This window comes from Sapajus apella, unplaced genomic scaffold, assembly GCF_009761245.1.
Source record: "Sapajus apella isolate SASKATOON/1434 unplaced genomic scaffold, GSC_monkey_1.0 scaffold65, whole genome shotgun sequence".
NCBI classification, from domain to species: Eukaryota; Metazoa; Chordata; class Mammalia; order Primates; family Cebidae; genus Sapajus; species Sapajus apella.
This window is the reverse complement of record NW_022437005.1, coordinates 179826-201884: the sequence shown is the minus strand read 5'-3', so window position 1 is coordinate 201884 and position 22059 is coordinate 179826. Positions and strand designations below refer to the sequence as shown.

General features: G+C 42.1%; 1 protein-coding gene across 1 annotated transcript in view; it reads right to left on the bottom strand.

Moving 5' to 3' along the window:
* ISM1 (isthmin 1) overlaps positions 1-1038 on the bottom strand; it is a 79787-nt gene extending 78749 nt beyond the window's left edge. Inside the window, exon 1 of the mRNA XM_032248010.1 lies at positions 433-1038. Within this exon, the coding sequence (XP_032103901.1) occupies positions 433-570 (138 nt within the window). The 5' untranslated portion in view covers positions 571-1038. The remainder of the gene's footprint in view (positions 1-432) is intronic.
* Positions 1039-22059: the final 21021 nt, after the last annotated feature.

The window sequence follows — 22059 nt, the reverse complement described above, 5'->3', positions numbered from 1 at the left end:
ATACTATCCTACAGTCTCCTTGCATCACTCCAGCCTGAAATAATATTACTCAGCCGCCGAAGGGCAACGAAAGACTGGCAGCACCCCTAGCAAGCACATTTCCCACACTTCGTCTTCTCATCCCAAACCTCCCTCCCTCCCTCCCTCCCTCCCACCTCCCCACCAACCCCAAGTCTGACCCGTGACAAACAGAACTGGAGAACAGCAGCCAGACCCCCAGCCGCGTGCAGCCTCCCCGGCACTTGCCTTTGCCCCGCCTCTGCCTAAGTCATGTGACCCAGGCAAAACCACTGCCAAAACCGTTGCTCTTAGGTGGGGCAAGAGACCCGCCTCCTCGCATCCGTCAGGCACCAGCTCAGCACCACCCCCCACCCCACCACCACGCACCCAGTCCCCGCAGCCTCGCACGCCCCTCTCCGGCGGCGCACTCACCTGCAGCTGAGCTCCGCTGGCGTTGCCCGTGGCCGCGTCGGACCCGTCGGAGGCTCCCAAACCGCGAAGCACGGTGATGTGCAGCGTGAGTAGCAGCAGCCCCAACAGCAGCAGCAATTCGGCCGCCAGGCGCACCATCCTCTTGAGACGCGCGGCTTTAGGACCCGGCGCGGCGGGCGGTGGCGCCGGGGGAGGAGGAGTAGGAGCCCGGGAGCCCGGCAGCGCTGCGCCCGCCTCGGCCCCAGCCGGGGCCACGCTTCCCGGGCCCGCGGGGCTGGCGCCTGGCGTGGCGGGGCGCACGGAACCTGGGGAGCAGGAGCCGCCGCCGCCGTCGCCGCCGCACCACGGCGGAGCCACCGCGAGGCCGGGGGTGTCCAACTCGGCAGCGGAGCAAACCCCGGCGCTGCCCGGCGGCGGCGGCGGGGACGGGGTCCCGGGGCTGTCCGGGACCCGGGCCAGGCCGGAGGCCACACTGCGGGCAGGGAGCTGCGGGGTCGGCGGCGGGGCGGGCGCAGCCGAGCCCCCGAGCGCACATGGGCGCCCCAGATGTGGCCGCGGCGCCGCAGCAGAGGCGGGAGCGGCCGCCAGAGGAGCGCGGGGAGGAGGAGGAGAAGGAGGAGGAGGAGGGCTTCAGCTGCGGCCGGGAGTTACCTCCACGCTTGGCTCCCCCGCCCTTGCCGCCCCGAGCCACTCACCCAGCAAGCCACTTCCACTCCTCTCCGCGCTCCTCTGGGCCGCCTGCCGCGCAGCCCCGCACAGAGTCTTGGGAGGGCTGGTTCCAGATGGGGCCCCAGGCACGCCGAGGTTGTCACTGTTCGGAGGTAGCCGGGGCGCCCTCGGCGTCTGCGTTCGCCTGCCGGGCTGTACCGAGTGCCCGCTGCCGAGGTCGCTGCGGCGGGCGCGGGTAGAGTCCTTGTGCGCACGGAGGCTTGGGGCTGGTTTAGAAACCTTTATTGGCAAAGTGGAGCTGGAGTTGCAGTGATGGAAAACGGAGGGGGCACCGGACAATTCAGGTGTCTGCCTGCGACCCCTGCCTGAAGCAGTCGGGGAGGGGAAGAGTGACAAAGTGTGGCTCCCGAAGGGTCTTGACACTTGCTGGGCCGCCCGCTCGCAGGGCACGGCTGTTCGCGCGTCCGCGGCGTCCGGGAGAGCCGGGGAAGAAAGGGGAGTTCGACTCGCTGGGCGTCCGTCTGGTCAGGGGCGCAGGTGTAGAAGGAAGCTGCAGGGACGCAGTGCCAGCGGCTCAGGCTCTCAGGAACTGGGAGTGAATCTCAGCTCCAGCAGACTTGCGTCTGGGGTCTCATCCCGGGGGTGCCGCGCCCAGAGCGTATTTGGGGGCTGGCGTTGCGGAGCCGTGAATCCCGGCCACCGCCTCATGACCGTTCTGCAGCCTCGGGCTCCCGCGTGCGGCTCATGCCTGCAGGGGACAGTTGGCGAATGAAAGGGCTCGGTGGCGGAGCTGAAGGCGCGGAGTCCTGGTGTCGGATGCTAGAGCGAACTGGGCTGGTCCAAGGCACCGCGCGCTTCGCTCCTGGATCTTGCTCTAGCTTCCGCTTTACAGAAGTGGCTCGGAGTCGCGGACGCGGAGTACTGCCCGGCCTTTTATAGTGCGCTTCCCCGCCTCCCACCGGTTCCCCCCCTTACTCCTCCCCTGCACCAGTCCAGCCCTTCCCGCCCCGAGAGCCAAGCCTTAGTCCTGCGGTTCGCACACGTCAACTTCGCACGTTTCCTAGCCCTTCCCGCGTCCGGTACCCTAGTGCCTCCGGGAGGGACCCTCCGAATTCTCCCGTGGTGAATGAAATTAAGTAAATAAGCAACACTTTCTTGCCGGCACGCCTCCCTTTCCTCCTCCCCAATTTCCCACCTTCCTCCTCCCCAATTTCCCACCTTCCTCCTCCTCCTCCTAGAAACTGATGTAAGATTCTTAATCCAACTGCTTTTGAGTTCACGCAAGGCATCTCAACCAAATATTACTCAAATTAAGACAAACTCTTGCACCGTTCCGAAAGTTCCTCCGGTCACCGCGACACTTTGCAAACTTTAAATAGCGGTGGTTAATGAAGGGTCTGCTGGCTGGGTTTATTTGTGCCAGGGAGAGGAAGGGACGTGATGGCTCTTTAAAGATGCCTAAAGCATCCTTAAAATTCTAACTAGCTCCAGCATCTTATTAATAAATTGGCAGCTGTTTATGGAGCCTGCTATATTTTTTCCTTTTCAGTATTTTTTGGGGGGAGGTGCGGGGGAGGAGGGGAGATGTTTGGAGGGGTGCTTGCTTTGGATTTTTAGGCAGCTGGACTTTCAGACATCTTATTTCTATCTCCAGGCTCTAAAATGCCAATAATTATCAACTGGCGCGTGGGTGTGGGGGAGGGGGGAAACTTGAAAGAGTAACCGCCCGTAGTTCAAATGGGAGATCAAAGAGGAGATCTCAGCGGCTTTTAAATCCTGTAGGATCCTCCTGTGTGTTTTCTAATTAGGATCACTTAAAAGGGAAAGGGCTGGAGAATCAGCGCCGAAATAGAATATATAAATTAAGATGGCAAACTAGAATCCCATACCCAAAGAGTTTTAAGGGTGGCTCTAACCTCCAGTTGTGCCAGATTATGATATGGGCTTGCAGCAACAAATGACTTTTCTATTGCCAGAGGCAGGCTGGTCTGAATTAGGATCCAGGGGCTGCTGTGTCTTGCCCTTTCATCACACACAGTCTCCACATGTCAGCCTCAGCTGCCTCTCCTCTCATCTAAAAGTAACAGTTTTGGACCCAAGGGAAAAAATGACCTTTAAAAAAACTCTGCAAAGAAAACTTTGCAATGAATGTAAATTCTTGTAAAATTGTAAATGGAGATTTGGGGATCAAAGTCTTTGTAAAATGTTGTAAAAATTGCAAATTGAATTTTGGGGACAGATGTCTTTATAAAATGTTGAACAAATGTATGAATGAATCCTATTAAAATCCCTTCATGCTGAGAGACCCCTATTCCAGGTGAGTTTATGTTCCAGTAATCACACATAACGAGTATTGATAAACATCCGTAATCCATGATTCTAGTTGCCGAACCAGGCTTGCCAGCAGGGCTCTGTTTTTGAGTTAGGGAACACTGGCTTACAATTTTTCTGGAAAAAGAATTACAAATTTAATAGCCTAAACCAATTACGTTTCAAGCACATTTATGAAATTGTACCTATAGCTGCTGATGCGAATTTTAAAAATCCTACCTCATTTGGCAGAAGGTCCAGAGCACCCTATTCATATCTTTATTATTGATTTTACGACATTTGGGGCATTTGTGTCTGTTTGCATTTCTGTCTTCCCACTAGACCTTGATCAGGATTACCTTTGTGGTAGAACATTTCAGAGCATCCCCCCACTGCCACTCCATCCCAGTATTTCGTTTTCTGTCTGGGTTCATGGCTATGAGACATTTTCTAGGTATACTTGAATCTAGGTTGGACTGTGAAGAGCTCTGTTCCTTCCAGGTCTGACCACAAAACATCCTGAGTGGTTATCTGCACACACTGTCTTTCCTTTTTTTCCCTTTTTCATTCATTCTCTCTCTGTTTTTTTTTTTTTTTTTTTTCTTTGTGAGACAGTGTTGCTCTGTTGCCCAAGCTAGAGTGTAGTGGTGTGATCTCAGTGCACTGACTGCAGCCTCTGCTTCCCAGGTTGAAGCGATTCTCTTGCTTCAGTTTCCCAAGTAGCTGGGATTACAGAATCCCACCACTATGCCAAGCTAATTTTTGTACTTTTTAGTAGAGACAGGTTTTCACCCTTTTGGCCAGGCTGGTCTCGAACTCCTGACCTCAAATGATCCACCCACCTCGGCCTCCCAAAGTGCTGGAATTACAGGCATGAGCCAGTGTGCCCACCTCTCTCTTTTCTTTCTACATGGCAAAGGACTTTGAGGTTAAAGGAACTCAGATTTGAGTTACTGCTCAAAAGAGAACAATTGGACCAGGAATATCTGCATTGAACCTTGTGCAAGTGAGATAAAACTGTTCACAGACATTGTGGTCTGGGGATGTTTGCACAGCAACTGGTATAATGGTATCCATCCTGACAAGCATAATCTTTGAGACAATGCCTTGCTCAGAGTAATTGCTAAATCAGTGTTTATAAAATGCATGTAACAAATCTGGTATTTGTTTATACTCCAATTAATAGATTACCTCTTCTTAGAGTGCTTGTACCATAGGTGTCTTGACATTAATATTTATAATTCTTCTGCCTCTTGGTTGTACTATTCTTACATAGATTTTGTCTTTCAATATTGGTCCCATTTATATTACAGGCAAGCTTATTTGACTGGAATATTTGAAGGAAGTAAGAGAAATTAACAATACCAGAACACCTATAGTTCATATCATTCCAGAGAACTTTGTGGCCTATTATAACCAGGATTTTATTTGTTTTCTTTTATTTTGCTAAAGATTGGTGCAAGACAGCAAAGAGTAGTTTCAATGTAATCCCTAATTTTTTTTTTAGTATGCAATGTTTTAAATATATTAGAAAGTAAAGAGAGTAATGTAATAAATCCTTACATACTCATAAGCCAGCTTCAATAAATCTTATTGGCAATCTTGTCTTACGTATATTCTCAATATTCTCATAAATTTCCTCCCTTTCAGATTATTTTAAGCAAATTCATTATATATCATTTCATATGTACATATTTCAGTATATACTCAAAAAGGTAAGGGCTCCATTAAGCAATGTTTTTTAAACACACACATATTCAATGTGAGCTTTAAAACAGGTTTGAGAAGTTACAGCCAGAGACTTTTTCTGGGTGTAAGGATGATTAGCATTTAGAGATTGTGTTGGAGGCTGTTCTGTGTTCACCAAAACCTGTTTCCTCTTCTTCCTGGGCATTCTAGTACACTTCATTTCTTAATATCCTATGCATGTGACTGAATTCTGGCCAATAGAATATGGGCAGATTGATGGGTGTCCCTTCCAGATCTAGCCCATAAAAACTTCCTGTGCATGATCCGTTTCACCCTTGTCTGCTGGCTGGATGTTTTTACCCGTAGAGCAATGATCAATCTGGGTCTCTGGAGCAGAGTCCCTACCTGACCCCTGCATTTGCCCATGAATAGCCTGGCTGGGCTAGTGTATGATTGAGAAATTAAAAAAAAAAATGTGTGAAGCCATTAAACTTTTGTGGTTTGTTCCAGGAACTTTCATTACCCTAACTAGGGGGCAGTTCTGAGGCGGGAGGAATGGCAAGCTTTTTCTTTAGAAGGCAAGATGGAAAATATTTTTTGTCTTTGTGGGCTATAAAGTCCCTTTTGCAATTACTCAACTCTGGTGTTGCAGTGGGAAACCAGTCGTAGAAAATACGTGAAGGAATGGGTATAACTGTGTTTTAGTAAAATTTCATGTATGCAGCTGGGCAGCTGGACCACATGACTTAGTTTGTCAACCTATGTCCTAAGGGATTGGCACAGCCTCAGCACCTTGTTTTAGGTGCTGTGTATGAAGGAATTAGATGGACTCCACTTACTATCTTATCTCCTTAGTCTCAGTTGCCTTATGTGTGAATTGAGGCTAAGAATGTCTACTCTCAGAATGCTGTCAAGTTCAACTATCACTCTCACGTGGAGGAAAAAGCAGGCCATTCTAGGTCTCTATGCTGATCAAAACAGAACTCCATATTCCATCCATGAGGGCAGGGAGCTTGTTTGCCTTATTCACTTCTGAATTCACATAGTAACTGCTCCATCAATATCTATTCAGTGAATGCAACTTTTAGAAAACGGCTGAAATTTGGAGCTCCAAGGAGCCTTGAAGGTAAACCAGAAGCCCTCAAAGAAACACAAACAGAAAGTCTAAAGTGTTGTTCCATTAGAGCCTCTCCTTTGAACTAAGACGGGGCCACAGTGCTGAGAAGTGAGAAGATCACCACAGTCAGAGGTGCTCCCAGGGTCTCCACCCCTGAAAGCAGCTGCTGGGCTTGTGGGACACCTGGACCGCCAGCCACGTTACACTTCCCTATGCTCCAACACACACAAAACCTGTGAAGACTGGGGGACACTTGTGGCTCTTTTCATATCATGCTAAGAGCCCCTAGCTGTACAGAGAATCCAAGAGACCACCAAATATGTGAGGTCAAGAAACTATTCCAAGGGAGTGCTGTTCTTCCCCAGAGCAAGGCTGGAGTGGTGGTGAAATAGGACCGGCTTCTTGGAAGGATTCCTGATGCTTCTCCCCGACATGCCAGGCTCCTTTACTGCGTTTCTGGTGTGATATTAAAACATAATGACCTGCTGTGTGAGTGACCTCTTCTGCAAATAGCTAACCCTTATAGTTCCCATCTGCATTCAAAGGAGACTCCTTTATTACATTTGCTTTGTTGCAATTATTTCCGTGCAAATTCTGGAAAGCCAAATAGAATCTCAGCACATGTTACAACTGGAGGAGAAAAGTGCATCATAACTACAAGGTTATATAATTTCCAGGCAAAAAGGGGAGCAAACTATGTGGTCAGAATTAAACCTTGGAGCCCAGCTGTTGGGAGGGGCCCACAGAGTTCATTTAGCTTCCTTTACAAACGAGGCAGCAGGCCCAGAGAATTAAATAGACATTCTCAGTATTGCACAGGGACTTGGTGGCAGCATCAGGACAAGAGACCAGGTTTCCTAACCTCCAAGACCAACATGATTTCATTTTTTAAAGTAAACTTTCAAAAATTAAAGTATACTGTACGTATGGAAAAGAGCCCAGACTCATAATCTGAAATTAATCCTAGAGAAACAATCCTGGGTGCATAGCCAAGTGGAATTTTTGCTACTGAGATCAAGACGCAGAATGTTACCAGTACCCCAGAAGCCAATTATTACCTGAATGTTACCAATATTTTGACTTCTCTTGCCATACATTTGATTTGCCTTTAAAAATTAATACAGTTGAATTTTACAGTATACACTCTTTTGTGTCTGGCTCCTTGTGCCATCCTCTATTGCTCTTCCCAACTCTGCTTCAAAAAAAAAAAAATTGAAACCTGTAGAAAAGCTGCAAGTATAATTGAATGAACACCTGTAGATCTTTGTGGTAGACTATTTAAAATGACCACAGTATTCTCCCCATTGTCTCCAGGCTTTTTACAATGTGTAGTTTCTCCCATCACAAAGTGGAGGCCTTGTGATTTACTTTCACTAACAAAATGCAGCTGATGTTGTACAGTTCTGCAGTTAGGCTTCAATAAGCTTTACATGCCTCCTTTCTCGCTCAATCTCTCTCTCTCTCTCTCTGTCTCTCTCTCTCTCTCTCTGTCTCTGTGTGTGTGTGCGCGCCCCTGTATCGGAACTTTCCCATTGCCATGTGGATAATCCAGGACTAGCCTGCTGTAGTGAGCCTAGTCACCACTGTTGCCCCAGCTGACACCCGCCTATTCTCAGAATCAGAGCCACCCAGTAGACCTACCGTTCATCACAGACACATAAGAGAACTTAAGAGAACCCAGCTGAAACCAGAGAAAGCACCCAGATAAGCTGAGCCTAAATAGAATAAGCAGCGGAATAAATGATTGCTGTTGTGGATAGGGTAGTTCATCACACAGGGAAACCTGCTACATACAACCCATCACCCCAAATACTGTAGTAGGTATTTCTTGAGAGTAAGGAGATTCTCCTACATCATCACAGCATAATTCTCATACTCAGGACGTTTAACATCGACACAAGAATATGATCTAATTTATAAACCACATTCAAATGGTTCAGATTGTCCCTGCAGTATCCTTTGCAGCAACTCTTTTCTGTCCAGGATTCGGGTGAGAATCACTCTGTATTTAATTGTCATTGTCATGTCTGTTTATTACCTTCGGTCTTCAATAGTCCCCATCTCCCACTCCTTTTTCTTTTGGTCTTTTGTACCATTAACATTCTTTAAAAGCCTAGGCCAGCTGGCTTTGCAGAATGCCCTTTAGTTTATATTTGTATGATTGTTTCTCTAGGATTAATTTCAGATTATGCGTTTGGGCCGGGAATACTACCTGGATAATGTTGTGTTCTTCTCAGTGCATCGCATTAGGGAATCCGTGGTGAGATTTTTCCCAGTTGTCGGTGAATCTGTTTCAGGATCCTGAGTATTTCTGTGAGGTTAAAGGGGAAGAGTTCTTGATTGACAATATGTCGGTGTGTTGGATATCTTTTTCTTATGTGTAGAGAAAGGGGAAACATGAGTTCATCTAATTTCCTGGGAACTTACTCCACTTTGTTCCAAGTTGTTTGTCAACATCATCCAACTCCCTTAGGGCAATGGGCTGTGACCATATTAGAGGAGGACTGTCCTCAGGGTGAACTCTATGAATCAGTAATTTTACTTGCTGTAATCAAAAGTCATCATCAATCCCTTCTTAAAAGCTTAGCTTTAAATTCTTTTTTTTGTTCACTTTTTTGGGGGAGCAAGTCAGGCTTGGTGTAAGATGAAGGAGAAATAAATTTGTTATTAAACAAAATTGCCTTTAGTGATTTAAAAATAATAAATACCTTAGCTTTGTGATGCATTTTTTAAAAACACAAGGAATATAAATTCTAGGGAGGTCAAAAGAGCTCAATGAAATAAAGAAAAAAGCAGAAAGGTTGGAAGTTTTAACTTTTTTTTTTAATAACTAAGAATAGTTGAAATAATCTTTCAACAACTTCAAGTGAGATTATATCTGAAAGAAAGCTAAAACTGATTAATTTGCATTTAGAAGTGAATTTAATCCAGTAATTCCTCAGTAGAGAAAGATCAAACTGACACCTCTAAGAGGCCACATCAGAGATATCTCCACTCAAAATAGCTTTGCGACTGCCTGGTTCTAACATCTTTATTAATAAACACAAGATCTCATCATCAATGCTTGTGGCAAGGATTTCACAGTGACTCAGGGTGCAGTGTCTCATTTGTGAGCCAGATGTGTCTAAATTGAAATAGAAGATTCTCACTTGTAAACTCTAAACAGGATGATAAAAGTTAAATGAGAAATAGCCTTGTGGAGGAATAAGCATGAAAGAGCTGTTTACACGTTTTTGGAATGCAAATTTAGCGTGGTTGTTGTTTTATAAAGGTTGGGATTTTCCTTTATTTAGCTGGTGTCTAACTTGATTCCGAAATTGTAGTTCAGTAAATAACCATCAACTTTTATCCACAATAAGTTACAAACAAAAAGTAGTGTTTTGAAATAAAGGTTTTATTTGTTCAGGCCATGAAAGCCAAATAATTAAAACTTTAAAGGGATGTTTTGGTTACTCACAGAGATTGAAAGATAAACTGTTCTCACACTTATGTGTGTGTGTGTGTGTGTGTGTGTGTGTTTCTGTGAGTAAACAACATGTGATGGTAATATCAGGCATGGCAATATTGAAAAAAGTTATACCTGTAGTAGTCAGGAAAAGTAACGTTGGTTGCTGTAACAAACAATTCCTCCAAAGCTCAATGGCTTAGCATAATAAAAGTTTGCTTTCTGTTTATGCTGCAATAGTTTTAATAGTTTGGTATCCAAAGGGCAGTCTTCCTTTGATGAGGGGACCCAGGCTTCTAGTTAGTGTCTACACATATTCTAGAAGTTTCATACAGCAGACAAGTGAAGACAGGAAAAGTATATGGGGGCTCAGGATGCTTTAAGGGCCAGACCGCTTGCCATTGGCCAGAACTCAGTTACACTGACCCCACCCAACTGCAAGAACGGTTGGGAAATAAAGAATTCCTATAATGCTTAGGAGGAAAGGAAAATGGGTATGTTGAATGCCCAATGCTGTTTCCACATAGAATTATTTCTGCCAAAACCTCACTCCATTTCACCAGTATGAATGAAGATCATAGTGTCATAGGGGACTAGAGAGGGTCAGCAATTTTTTTCCTGTTAAGCACTGGATAGATAGTAACAATTTTCAGCTTTGTGCCACAAGAAGAAAAATCAAGGGCATTACTTATGTACTTATATACCATTTAGAATGTGACCATACAAAAATGTAAAACCCATTCTTTGCTCATGGACCTTAGAAAAAGAAACTGTGGGTTGGATTTGGCCTGCTTACTTGACATACTATTTTATGTAACCCGAGCAATATAGAAAATCCTCTCTCTCACCATAGTGCCAACGAGTCAGGATTGGTATGGTCAGACCACACCTACTTCCTCCTATGTGGCTTTGCTTGGACTATTTAATAATTCCACTCTCACATTATGATTATTATCTAATCGTACAATATTTAGGAAAAGTAACCATTCTAAAACAGGGAGAGAAAGAAGAACACGGATAACGGTAACATCTGAGTGCTTAATTGTGATAACAGAAGTACTGAGTGAATTGAATAATTGTGTAATTTCAATTTTGTATATTTTACTAATCCTTGGAGTAGAGAAACTCTAAAAGAAAATGTTTAGTGCTGCAGGATTACCTTGTTCTCAGACTCCTTCCTAAAATGATTTTGATTTTGGTTGAGACTTTCAGATGACTACTTATGGCAAATTAAATTTGAAAATATAGACTTAATTGAGGTTATGATGATTATGCAGAATAAAACAAGTTATAGTCTCATAATATTGCATTTAAAATAATGTTTACTATAAACTGAAAAGTAAACAGAAAAATCAGGTTATGTTTCAAAATGTGACAACCCTATATGTCATCATAACAGGGTTCATTTCTGCAACATAATACACAGTTAGACTATGCTATTGAATATTTCCCAGGCACCTCATTTGTGATGCCTCTAATTACCGAGATTCCTTCGGTACTTCTGTTATCTCAAGCATTCAGATGTTGCCTTCCTCCTTGCTCATTTTTCTCTCCTTGTTCCTTTTTCTCTCCTTGTTTTAGATATTGTATAATTAGATAATAATCTTAATGAGAAACTGGAATTATTAAACGGTCAAGGCAGAGCCACATAGGAGAATATCAGCTTGGCCTCACCATACCATTCCTGACTCCTTGGCTCTGTGGTAAAAGGGGTAGGATTTGATCTCTTGCTTAGGTTAAATAAAATAGTAAATAAAAGAAAGCACTGCAAAAATGTGGTTTTTCATGTAAGATTTTACTGATGAATAGAAGATTTCTGTTACTTAGTATTTTTTAAGTATTTATATTATTATAAGCATAATATTTTCCCTCTTGAAAATATGGGGAATGATTTAAAATGAAATTGAATTTATACATAATTATATCACCTAAAGATGATTATTGTTTACATTTGGTATAGTTCTTTTATGTACACACACACACACACATACACATGTAAGCACACACCAACCCATTTATCTGCACATGAAAATACACACAGACTGCATATGTATATAGACATTTGTACATAATTTGGTATATAACTGAAACCATACAACCATTAAAAAGTCTTCTAAAAGAACACTTTTAATGGCTGCAGCATATGCTCTTGTATGATTACAAAGTTTCCTTCATTAAAATACCATCAGGATGTATATAGACGGCAAAATGAGTGCTTATATCAACAAAAAGACGTGCAAATATTCATCCTTAGTCCTAATAGTTCACAGCTGGAAACAATCCAAATGTGTATCAATTTTAGAATGGATAAACAAATTTTGCTGTATTTGTACAATGTAATACTAATCATCAATGGAAAATAATTAATGGCTGGCAGCTACATGTAACAATGTGAATGATTCTCACAGGCATATTGTTTAATGGAAAAGAATAACCAGATACAAAACAATACAGTCTGTATCATTTCATTAATGTGAACTTAAAGAAAAGGCACAAGTAATCGAAGGTGATGAGAGTTCAGAATATTGCCTCTGGGAGGGGTATAGATAGGGATGGGGTGCAAGGAAACCTTCAGAGCACTGCAAGTGTTCTCTCTCTTGATCTGGATGCTTGTGCATATATATGTAAAAGTTAATTGAGCTGTACATTTCAGATTTGTGCGCTCTATGTAAGCTGTACTTCAGTAAATAGAAATAAGAATAAAAATATTCTGTGATACATCTCTGAAGGTAGGATTCGACTTTATTTGTTATAAGTTCCTTAGGATAATATCATACATTCTAAAAAATGCTATTTTGAATCTTCAAAACATCTATGATCTCTTTTCTGTTACAGCACTTTTGTTAAGCTAAAAGGGCAGAATTTTTTAGATAATGTAGTAATATATAGATTTGTCAAAGGAGAATAAATCCATGAGGCTGTCATGACTAGGACTCTTGCATTCGTCTTCAGGCTTTAGATAAGTTTCAGTTTAATCTAGCATTGAATATACTACGTCTGGAATTTTAAAAAGTCAATACAGTGGAAGGTCTTTCTCCATTAACTGAGTTTTATAGCAAGAATTTATAAAAAATTCTTTAATTTGTAAAATTTCCTAGTACAATTCAATAATGATACAATCAATAAACAATTACATTATGTTTTCAAGGATGCTGCTAGTTTATGGAGCAAGCTAATATGCAACCTGCAGTACATTAACTTTATATGTGAAGACTGTATATATTAGCTTGCGTTTTCTATGATAACGCTACTTAACAAAAACACCAAAATCTCAGTGGATTACAATAAAAAACATTTTAATTCACACTTACAAATCTGCAGTCAGCTGTTGTTTGATTGATCTTGGGTGGTCTAAGATGGAGTACAGGTTTCAGATTATTTTCAAGTTTTCTTTTCATGTTTGCATTTCAGAACCCAAGCTCAAAGAACAACAACTTCATGGGGCTTCATAGTAGAGAGCAGACACTCCAACAGACCTAGCCCACCGCACAAGCAAGAAAGTTTAAGTTCATATTGCAGCCTTTTACATGCCATTGGCCGAAGCACCATGGCCATACCCAACATCATTGGGTATGTGGTAGAAGACTGGGCTGAGTATACTCCGTATGTGTTAGTAACTACTGATGCATAACAACCCCAAAACGTAGTGTCTTAACACAGCAAACAACAATTTATTATTTCTCACAAGTCTACGAGTTCGTTGGGGGGTGTTGCTAATCTGGGCTAATCTCAGTTGCACATCTGTGTGAGATGGCCTGTAGGCTAGGACCTGGTTCACCAAGAGTAATCTCAGCTGGGACAAAACAGCTCTGTTCCATGTGGTGTCTCATTCTCCAGCAGGCTAGCTTGGACTTGTTCTCATAATGACGAGAGAGAATGGAAGCTTGTGAGACATGAGCCTGTGCTCAGACATTGTAGGACGTCACTTAATGCTGCATTCTATTGTCTAAAGCAAGTCACAAAACTGGCCTAGACTTAAAGTGTGAGCTAATTCCAACTCCTGATAGGAAGACTTACACAGGTACATTGCAGGGAATGTAGATAAAGGGAAGAGTAGGGCAGTGTGACTGGCTTTGCAGTCTGCCATACAGACTGCAGTATAGTTTGTTAAGGATGGGGAGGAAAGGAGGAATATCTATATTCTAAAAAACATTAAACAAATTTCAACTTAGTTAATTCAATTTCAGCCTAATTTTCCTATAACAGGGATGCTACTAAAGGAAAAAAGAAAAGCTGAGTTGTTTATCTTATACTGTATTAGGATCCCATTGTGTGCTTTCTAAAATCATTAAGTCAACACTAGATGATGGTGTTTTGTCCACCTAATACCTTAGTCAGTTTCATCCTGAGATCTTAGGGAAGTTGTTGATTAGTGCTTTATTATGGCATAGGAAGTTGATGCATAATACTTTGTCTAACTTGTCTCTCTATAATTTTAGTATACATCATTCAGTTAATTGTAGTGAAAGACTGCATGATCAGAGAAAAATGATACTAGAATGAGTTTTGATAATGAATAAAATTGTGTAAATAGAGTATAAGTTTTATTCTCATTTTCCCTGATTTTTTTCCCCTTCAAGATTTCTCACTTCTCCCTTGGATATCTTCCAGGAACCCTGTGGTAAATTGGATTGTTTTCCCCAATGGAGTGTATTTCTCTGCCCAACTGATATATTGATATTAGGCTTAGTAGTATGTGATGGTTGATTTTCTGTGTCAACATGACTGAGATATGCGGTGCCCAGATTAAACATTCATTCCGAATGTGTCTGTGGGGGTGTTTCTGGTTGAGATTAGCATTTGAATTGTGGATTGAGTAAAACAGATTCTTCCCCAATGTAGGTAGGCATTGGCCAACCCCTTGAGGGTCGGAATAGAGCAAAAAAATGGAAGGAAGAATTTGCCCTCTCTTCCTGATTGATTGACTGGGGATATCAGTCTTCTCCTGCCCTTAACTGGAACTTACACCTCAGCTGTCCACTTCTCAGAACTATACCACCAACTTTCCTGGGTCTCTGGCTTGCACATGGCAGATGGTAGGACTTTGCATTCTGCATAATTGCATAAGCCAATTCCTTATAATAAGTTTCACATCTATATCTGTGCCTGTGACTGTCTGTGTCTGTGTCTGTGTCTCTGTCTTATCTATCTATACCATGTCCTATTGGTTCTGTTTCTCTGGAGGACCCTGACTAATACACTGTGTGACTTGCTTTGGCTAGTGTCATGTGGGTAGAAGCAACGGTATGTCAGCTTTGAGAACAGGCCTTCAGAGACTTTGTGCTTCTGCCCCGGGGCAGCCACTGTTCTACGGAAGATGAGAGACATGTGGTGCAGACCTGGACCTGACTTGAAGCCTAAATCCAAGGCCAATTTGAATCTGAATTTGAAAAGGGACAAACTAGAAGAGATTTCCAGGCAAAAGATCCACCACTTAAAACAGTCCTGGAGGTGGGAAAGGGCTTGGCATGTCCAAGGCATGAAAATGGGGCTTGTGTGGCTGCAGTGAGAGGGGAGTGGAGGAAGAAGTGCTTGTTGAGATGGGCATGGATCAGATACCTAGGGAAAGGCGTGGATTTATTCTAAGAATTATAGAAAAATGGCGAAAGTTCCCAAGCAGAGGAGCAATTTGACCTGATTTATGGTTCCAGAGCTTAGTAACAGATCTTTCCAGAAAATGCAGGTTCCAAGGCGGTTAACCCCTTTTGGCAGAAGGCAATATAGGTACTCCACAAGGTCCTAGGTATCCTCCAAGAGGTTCCTCTTGGAGGGGAGTCATGCTTCCATGCACTGTGTAGGGTCACCAGCTCTCTGCAGGCAATTTCCACCATGGTCTGTTGTGTTCCTCCTTCCAGTCAGAAAGGGCTGGTGCAAGTGGCCCTGGCTGGATGCAGATACTCTCGCTGCTTACAAAACAGATATCTGGGGCCCAAGATATCTGTTAAGACTTAACATTGGCAGCTACTTCATACCAAATCCAAAGTGGATTCAAATGGAAGAAAATATAAATTCACTGTGGCATGTGCCTATAATACCAGCTATTGTGAGGCTGAGGCACAAGAATTGCTTGAACCCAGGAGGCAGAGGTTGCAATGAACCAAGATTGTGCCACTGCACTCCAGCCTGGGCAACAGAGTGAGATTCCATCTCAAATATATATATATATATATATCTTCATGATTAAGAATATATTTTTCCAACATGGTGCCCACATGAAATAAATGTCTAAAACACCTTGTTAAAATTATTAAAGGAGGCCTCACTAATATTTCCATGCCCAGGGGAAGAATTCTATTACAAAGGTGGACAATGTGGGCCCTTGAAAACTCCAACAAGGGATCCTGGAAATGGCAGAGGAAAATTGTGAGCTCTAGCTGTAAAATAATTGAATAAAAGTGGCCCAGACGGGTAGAACAACTCAGTCCTCTGAGGAGTCTCTGTCACTGGCTTCCCTTTAAAGGTAGGGAATTCTGTTGCAAAAGCAATTAGGTTGTTTCAGCCTTGGAACTAAGATGTCTCAAAATTAAAATGAAGTATGGAAATCCAAAACCAATCAGTACTCAAAAGACTGATTAAGTCTGTCTTTCAAGATGTAGATGCTTGAGTAATATTTTTCAAGTTATTATATTCATGAGTATTCTGAGAAGTCTTATGATGTTATTGCATTTTATGTGAGATGATTTTAAAGCTGTTTTCAGTTTGAACAGACGTGACAAGCGTTTGGACAAACACTTTTGTCCCTCAGAAACACACATTTATTGTAGTTTGAAAATGGATTTGAAGAGTTGGGTCAGACATTATTTTAAAGGGTGAGTTTATCCTTACAGGTTTTGAATTTCTTACTCTGAATCACCCAGCCCTAATCCCTCCTCCTAAGTTTAAAAAGATGATTTGACAGTACAAATTACCTTCTTTGTTTTCCATTTAGCAGATCTTGTGGTTTTTATAGGCATATAAACTAGTTTTATAACTTAATTTTCTACAAGTTGTGGCATGAAGAGAAATAGGCAGTGGCTATAAAAAATGTATGCTAAATCGCTACTAATTAAAAATGCAGCTATTGACCATGTTAACCAAACTAATTAATTGCTTTTCTGTATTATCATTTAATTTATTTATCCATAAAGGCACATTTTATTAAAATAGACGATAATTTCAAGTGCACTATGACCACTGAAACTGTAAAATCATTCAGTCATTTAAACTCTCAACAAGATCCTGAAGTTTGATCCATGACCATTAAATTGAGTGTTTGCATATGAAATAGATACCTGTGTACATGTCTCTTTATGAGATTGCTGAAAGCAGAGATTTGACTTCATTTTAATTTTTTTATCCTGACATTAGAGTGTTCAAATCATGGCGTTATCAAACTTATAATCCTCTCTGTGTTGCAAATTCCCACATAAAATGGGAATAATAATAGTAGCCCCTTGTAAAGCTGTTGCATACATTAATTCACTTATTAAAGGATCTAGAATAGTGACTGGCACACAGTAACATTTAATACATCTTACTTATTTTCCCTAATCCCTAGTACCCAGGTTTTGTGCAAGTAGTTATTGCTTAGTAACTGCTTATTGATTAATATTCTGGCAAAAAAAGAACTTTTCTAGAATTTAAATGATAAAGCAGATGTTTTCATTAGCTCAGGGAGTCCAGTGAAGCTGATTCCACAAACATTCCTTGTGTTAAGTTTAGCCTAAAGCTGCCTCCTTACATGTGTTGAGTTCTGCCTGCAGGCTTCTTTGTACCTAGTGAACTAGAGCTTAACTGGATGTAGGAGCAGACTTAATCTTCTCATAACAAATAGCTGATTCTCAGCCAATCACAGCAGCCGCAGTCATACTTCAGCCACTCACAGGTGGCCAACTGTTCGAACTCTGTTCAAATGCCCAGCTGTAACCGACCCAGCTGTTTGTGTACCTCACTTCCACTTTCTGTACATCACTTTTGTCTTTCTGGCTATACATCCTTTAAGACTATGCAGTAGGGCCAGCCTTGCTCTCAACCTATTCTGGTTTGGGAGGCTACCCGACTGAATTGTTCTTTGTTCAATTGGACTCTGTTAAATTTAATTTGTTTAGAGTTTTTCTTTTAACAATCAGTATCTATCATGTCTTACGGTGAATCATTAATGGTGTGCTAGAGATGGACATGGTGACTTGTGAGAGCTGAAAGTTAAAATTTCAGAAATTTTATGAGCTGCTTTTAATTGTGGCCATTATTCAGAATTACATACATGTACAACTAAAGACATGATATTACAAGCAAAGTAATACTCCAAACTTATTTCCTCATTACTTTACATTTTACGATGACCTTGAATTTACTCACGTATGCTGCGTCTATATGGTGGACACACTGTATAACCATGTGCTTCTGCACATCGCTTTCCAACTCTATTGAATGACATCATGCTGGTAGCTTGAAATCGGCCATGGAGGGAATATTTATACCATTGAAATTGGCAAATGTTACCAGTCAGGGCTCCCCTAACCTGATACCTTCCTCCCTGCAAAGCTCATTGCTAAATATTTGTCAGCACTCCACTGAGTGCTAGGTCTGGAGAGGGTTACTGGGTATGGAGGGGTGGGTACCTTCAAAAAGTTTACCATCTCAGAGCCCACGATTTTTTATTGCTTCATACCAATTTTTTTTCATTTTTAAATTTTCACTGGCCTTTACATCAGGGAAAATGAAACCTATATTTGTGATACTTCTGATCACCCAGAGTAAAAATCTGGATGTATTTCCTCTTCTCATTGCCTTTTATTTTTTTGCACATAAATATTTAAATAGAACTCCCTATGATAATTCAGTGCTATTTCTTTCTTTTTTAGTTGATTGACGGTGTCTAAAGATTTGTGATAATGTAGACAGTTATGGTATGCATAATCCAAAATGGTGGCAAATTAAGTACCACCATCCACCCAGTTATTCAAAGTTCTCCCCTCCCTTCTCCTCATTAGCCTATCCAACAGGAAGCCCTGCTGACTTTCTATCACCAAAGCACATCTGGTATCCACCCACTTCTCGTCTCAGGGTCAGCCCTCTCAGCCAGGCCTCTATCATCTCTTTTCCAGGGCTCCTTCAACACTCCCGACCTTCTCAGTTTCAGTCTTGCCCCTCTCCAATCCCATTTTCCCCACAGTTGTGGGAATGGTCTTTTAAACATGCAAATCCGGTCGTACCACTCCCAGCTTGACACCCATTTAGGATTGTGCTTTGTAGTAGGCTTCCTTACCATGGCCTAGAAGGCCCTGCAAGAATCTGGTCTTCCTTGATCATCCTGTATAAAATAGGCTCCTCCAGTAACATTTGTCTTCACCGCGGGTCTATACCTCTTTCACTTGTGTTTTTCATTATTTGTAAATATGTATTATTTCTTTATATAATTGTCATTGCCTTTCGTTCTCCAACTAGAGCGTAGGCTCTATGAGCTCAGGGGTCACGTTCATTTTGAGAAGCCCCACCTTGAAAAATACTGGAAAGATAAGTATAGTTATCTTCTTCATGCTGAGGTCCATCTTATTAGCTGGGTTGCCCTGTTTACCTGCTTTCTGGTTACAGTGAAGCCATTTCCTCACTAATCCCACTCTGCAGTATCTCTCCTTCCCTTTGTCTCTTGCAGTCTTCTGTGCCTGTGACTGGCATTGGGGACCGTCATTCAGACTCAGTTTTGTCCACAGCTATGCTGCCAGCTGGCTAAAGCTACTTAGCTTCTGAGCACTTCTGTTTACTTTTCTTTACAAAAGACATAATGGTGCTGGGCTACCCAGGGCTTAAATTAATGTTTATAGAGCACTTCAAGCCTTGGGATAATAGCCTCTTTGAAAATGCATGTAATCATCATTACAGCTAATGAAGCTTGCTCTTAACTCCTCCCCTTACTAGGAAGGCAGGAAGCTGCCTTTGGAAACATAATCCAGATTAGGTGGAAATTGATCTCCAGTGTCAGTTTTCTTCTTTGGTCACTCTGTTGGTGTTTTCAGTTTTGTTTTATTTCACTTTATCTTATTTTATTTTGTATTATTTCATTTCTTAAACTACAGATGGGCTTTAGATAAATTAAATCAAGTGGATTTATGAGAAAATAAAACATATTTCAAAGGCAGTGCTTTTTCCAACCACAGATATCACACTCCCATTGTTTCTTTTGTTGGGAAGTGGTATGCAACTTCAGAGAGAGAAACTTCACTAGAAGGTGACTTGGAGGTTTATAGTGATGGTTCTCATGCTGTTGAGGTTTACTAGTTAGGCTTGGGGTTGACCAACTTCCAGGATCACAGTCTGAACTAACTGCAATAGAGACAACACCTTCCCAGGTTCTCTGCTCTAGCATAATTGCAATTCAAAGTGATAGATCCCTCTCCAAATGGTGCACACTCAGCAGCTGATGGTGCTCAAAGGGAGACCCATTCGCTTGACACAGGTGACAGTACAACTGACACTTGGCATTGACAATTTCACATCACTTTTTATTCATTACTATGGGTTATGTTTCAGATTGTTGTTGTTACCTGATTTCTGAGATGGTGAAGGAATCAGATGTGGAAAGTCAATGAAGTAGCCATAGTACCTTTGTGAATTTAAAGGATTCTGTTTTTTTGTTTTGGGAAATCAACTTATATTTATGTTATTGGGAGAAACTTGTTACTTTATCTATTTGGAATAATTTAAAGAGAGAAACTTATGTTTGAAATGATTTTTGAAGGATAAATCCATATTTGTCAACTGCTAGATAAAGCTATGTATGTGGAAAAGTTATTGAGTCAGGCCTTGGCACTAGTGCAAAAGGTGTGAAGTCAACACGGCTGGATGAAGGAGCTACTCTGCAGCACAGGCCACCCTTGGGAGAGACAGAACAATTGAAATAAAGTGCAAGCAATGACTTGACCTGTAAATCCCTAGATTTGTGCACCATCCTGGCCCCTTCTTGAATACAAGCTTCACCCTCTTCATTTCCTTTGTATCCCCCCAGAAGGGTTTAAGATTCAACTGTTCACTGAAAATCTTCGAGTCCTAGAAGCAAATACACAAAATCTGTTTTGTGCATAAATATAAATAAAGACACAGGGCATTGGTCACATTAAGAAGCATTCCTGGGAATCTCCCTTGTACTGCAGGATGAAAAGTGGTCCTTGCCTTCAAGAGGTTTGCAAATTAAATATAAAAACAAGATAAACAGGTTTATGTTTGTCTCTTCCACTAGAGAAGCTTTATGAGGATAGGAGGCAGGTTTAATGTTTCACTCACCGTTGGGTAGTAGAAGCACAGAGTGTATTTTTTGAATATGTGGAGGGAGGGAAGAAGGAAGGAAATAAGGAGAAAGGAAGGGAGGAAGAGAGGCAATGAAATCAATGATCCATGTTATTATTCAAGTAGAAGCCAGTTATACATAGTAAGAATAAGAGAATAGTACGCATGTAGGTTTGTGAAATGAGGTAAAAATTAATGGCAAAACAAAACAAAAAAGGAAAACGAGGGCCAGGTGTCGTGGCTCATGCCTATAATCCCAGAACTTTGAGAGGCCAAGGTGGGAGAATTGTTAAAACCCAGAAGTTCTAGACCATCCTGGGCAACAGGGCAAGACTCCATCTCTACAAAAAAGAAAAAAAAATTTAGCCAGGTTTGGTGGCACATGCCTGTGGTCCTAGCTACTTGGGAGGCTGAAAGGGATCGCTTGAGCCCAGGAGTTGGAGGCTACAGTGAGCTGTGATCTTAATACTGCACTGCAGCCTGGGTGACAGAGCCAGACCCTGGGGAAAAAAAAGAGAGAGAGAAGGAGAGAGAAAGGGAGGGAGTGAAAGAAAGAAGAGAGAGGGAGGGAAAGAAAGAAAGAGGGAAAGAGAAAGGAAGGAAGGAAGGAAAAGAAAAAGGAAAGAAGAAAATGAAAGAAAAATGAGAAAATAATGAACAGAGCAGTGGGGCCAATTACAGGCATGTAGATGTGAATTAGAAAAGCAAAGTTACCCTTTATCAGGTCATGTCCATATAATTAAAAACTGAAAAACATAGTTAATAATCCAGATATTACCTTTCCCATAGCAACAATACTGTATTGTTCACCTCAAGATTTGTTAAGAGGGTCGATCTCACATTAAATATTTGCAGTGGCCTGAATGGACTGAATGTTTGTGTCCCTTAAAATTTATGCTGAAACCCCAACCCTCAATGTGATGGTATTAGGAGATGGGGACTTTAGAAGTAATTAGGTCATGAGGATGGAGCCCTCAAGAAAGAGATTAGTGCCCTTATAAAAGGGACCCCAGAGAACTGCCTCGCTGTTTTCCCTGCCATGTTCGGAGACAATGAGAAGTCAGCCGTCTGCAGCCAGGAAGTGGGCCCTCATCAGAATCTGACCACATTGGCACCTTGATCTCAGACTTCCAGC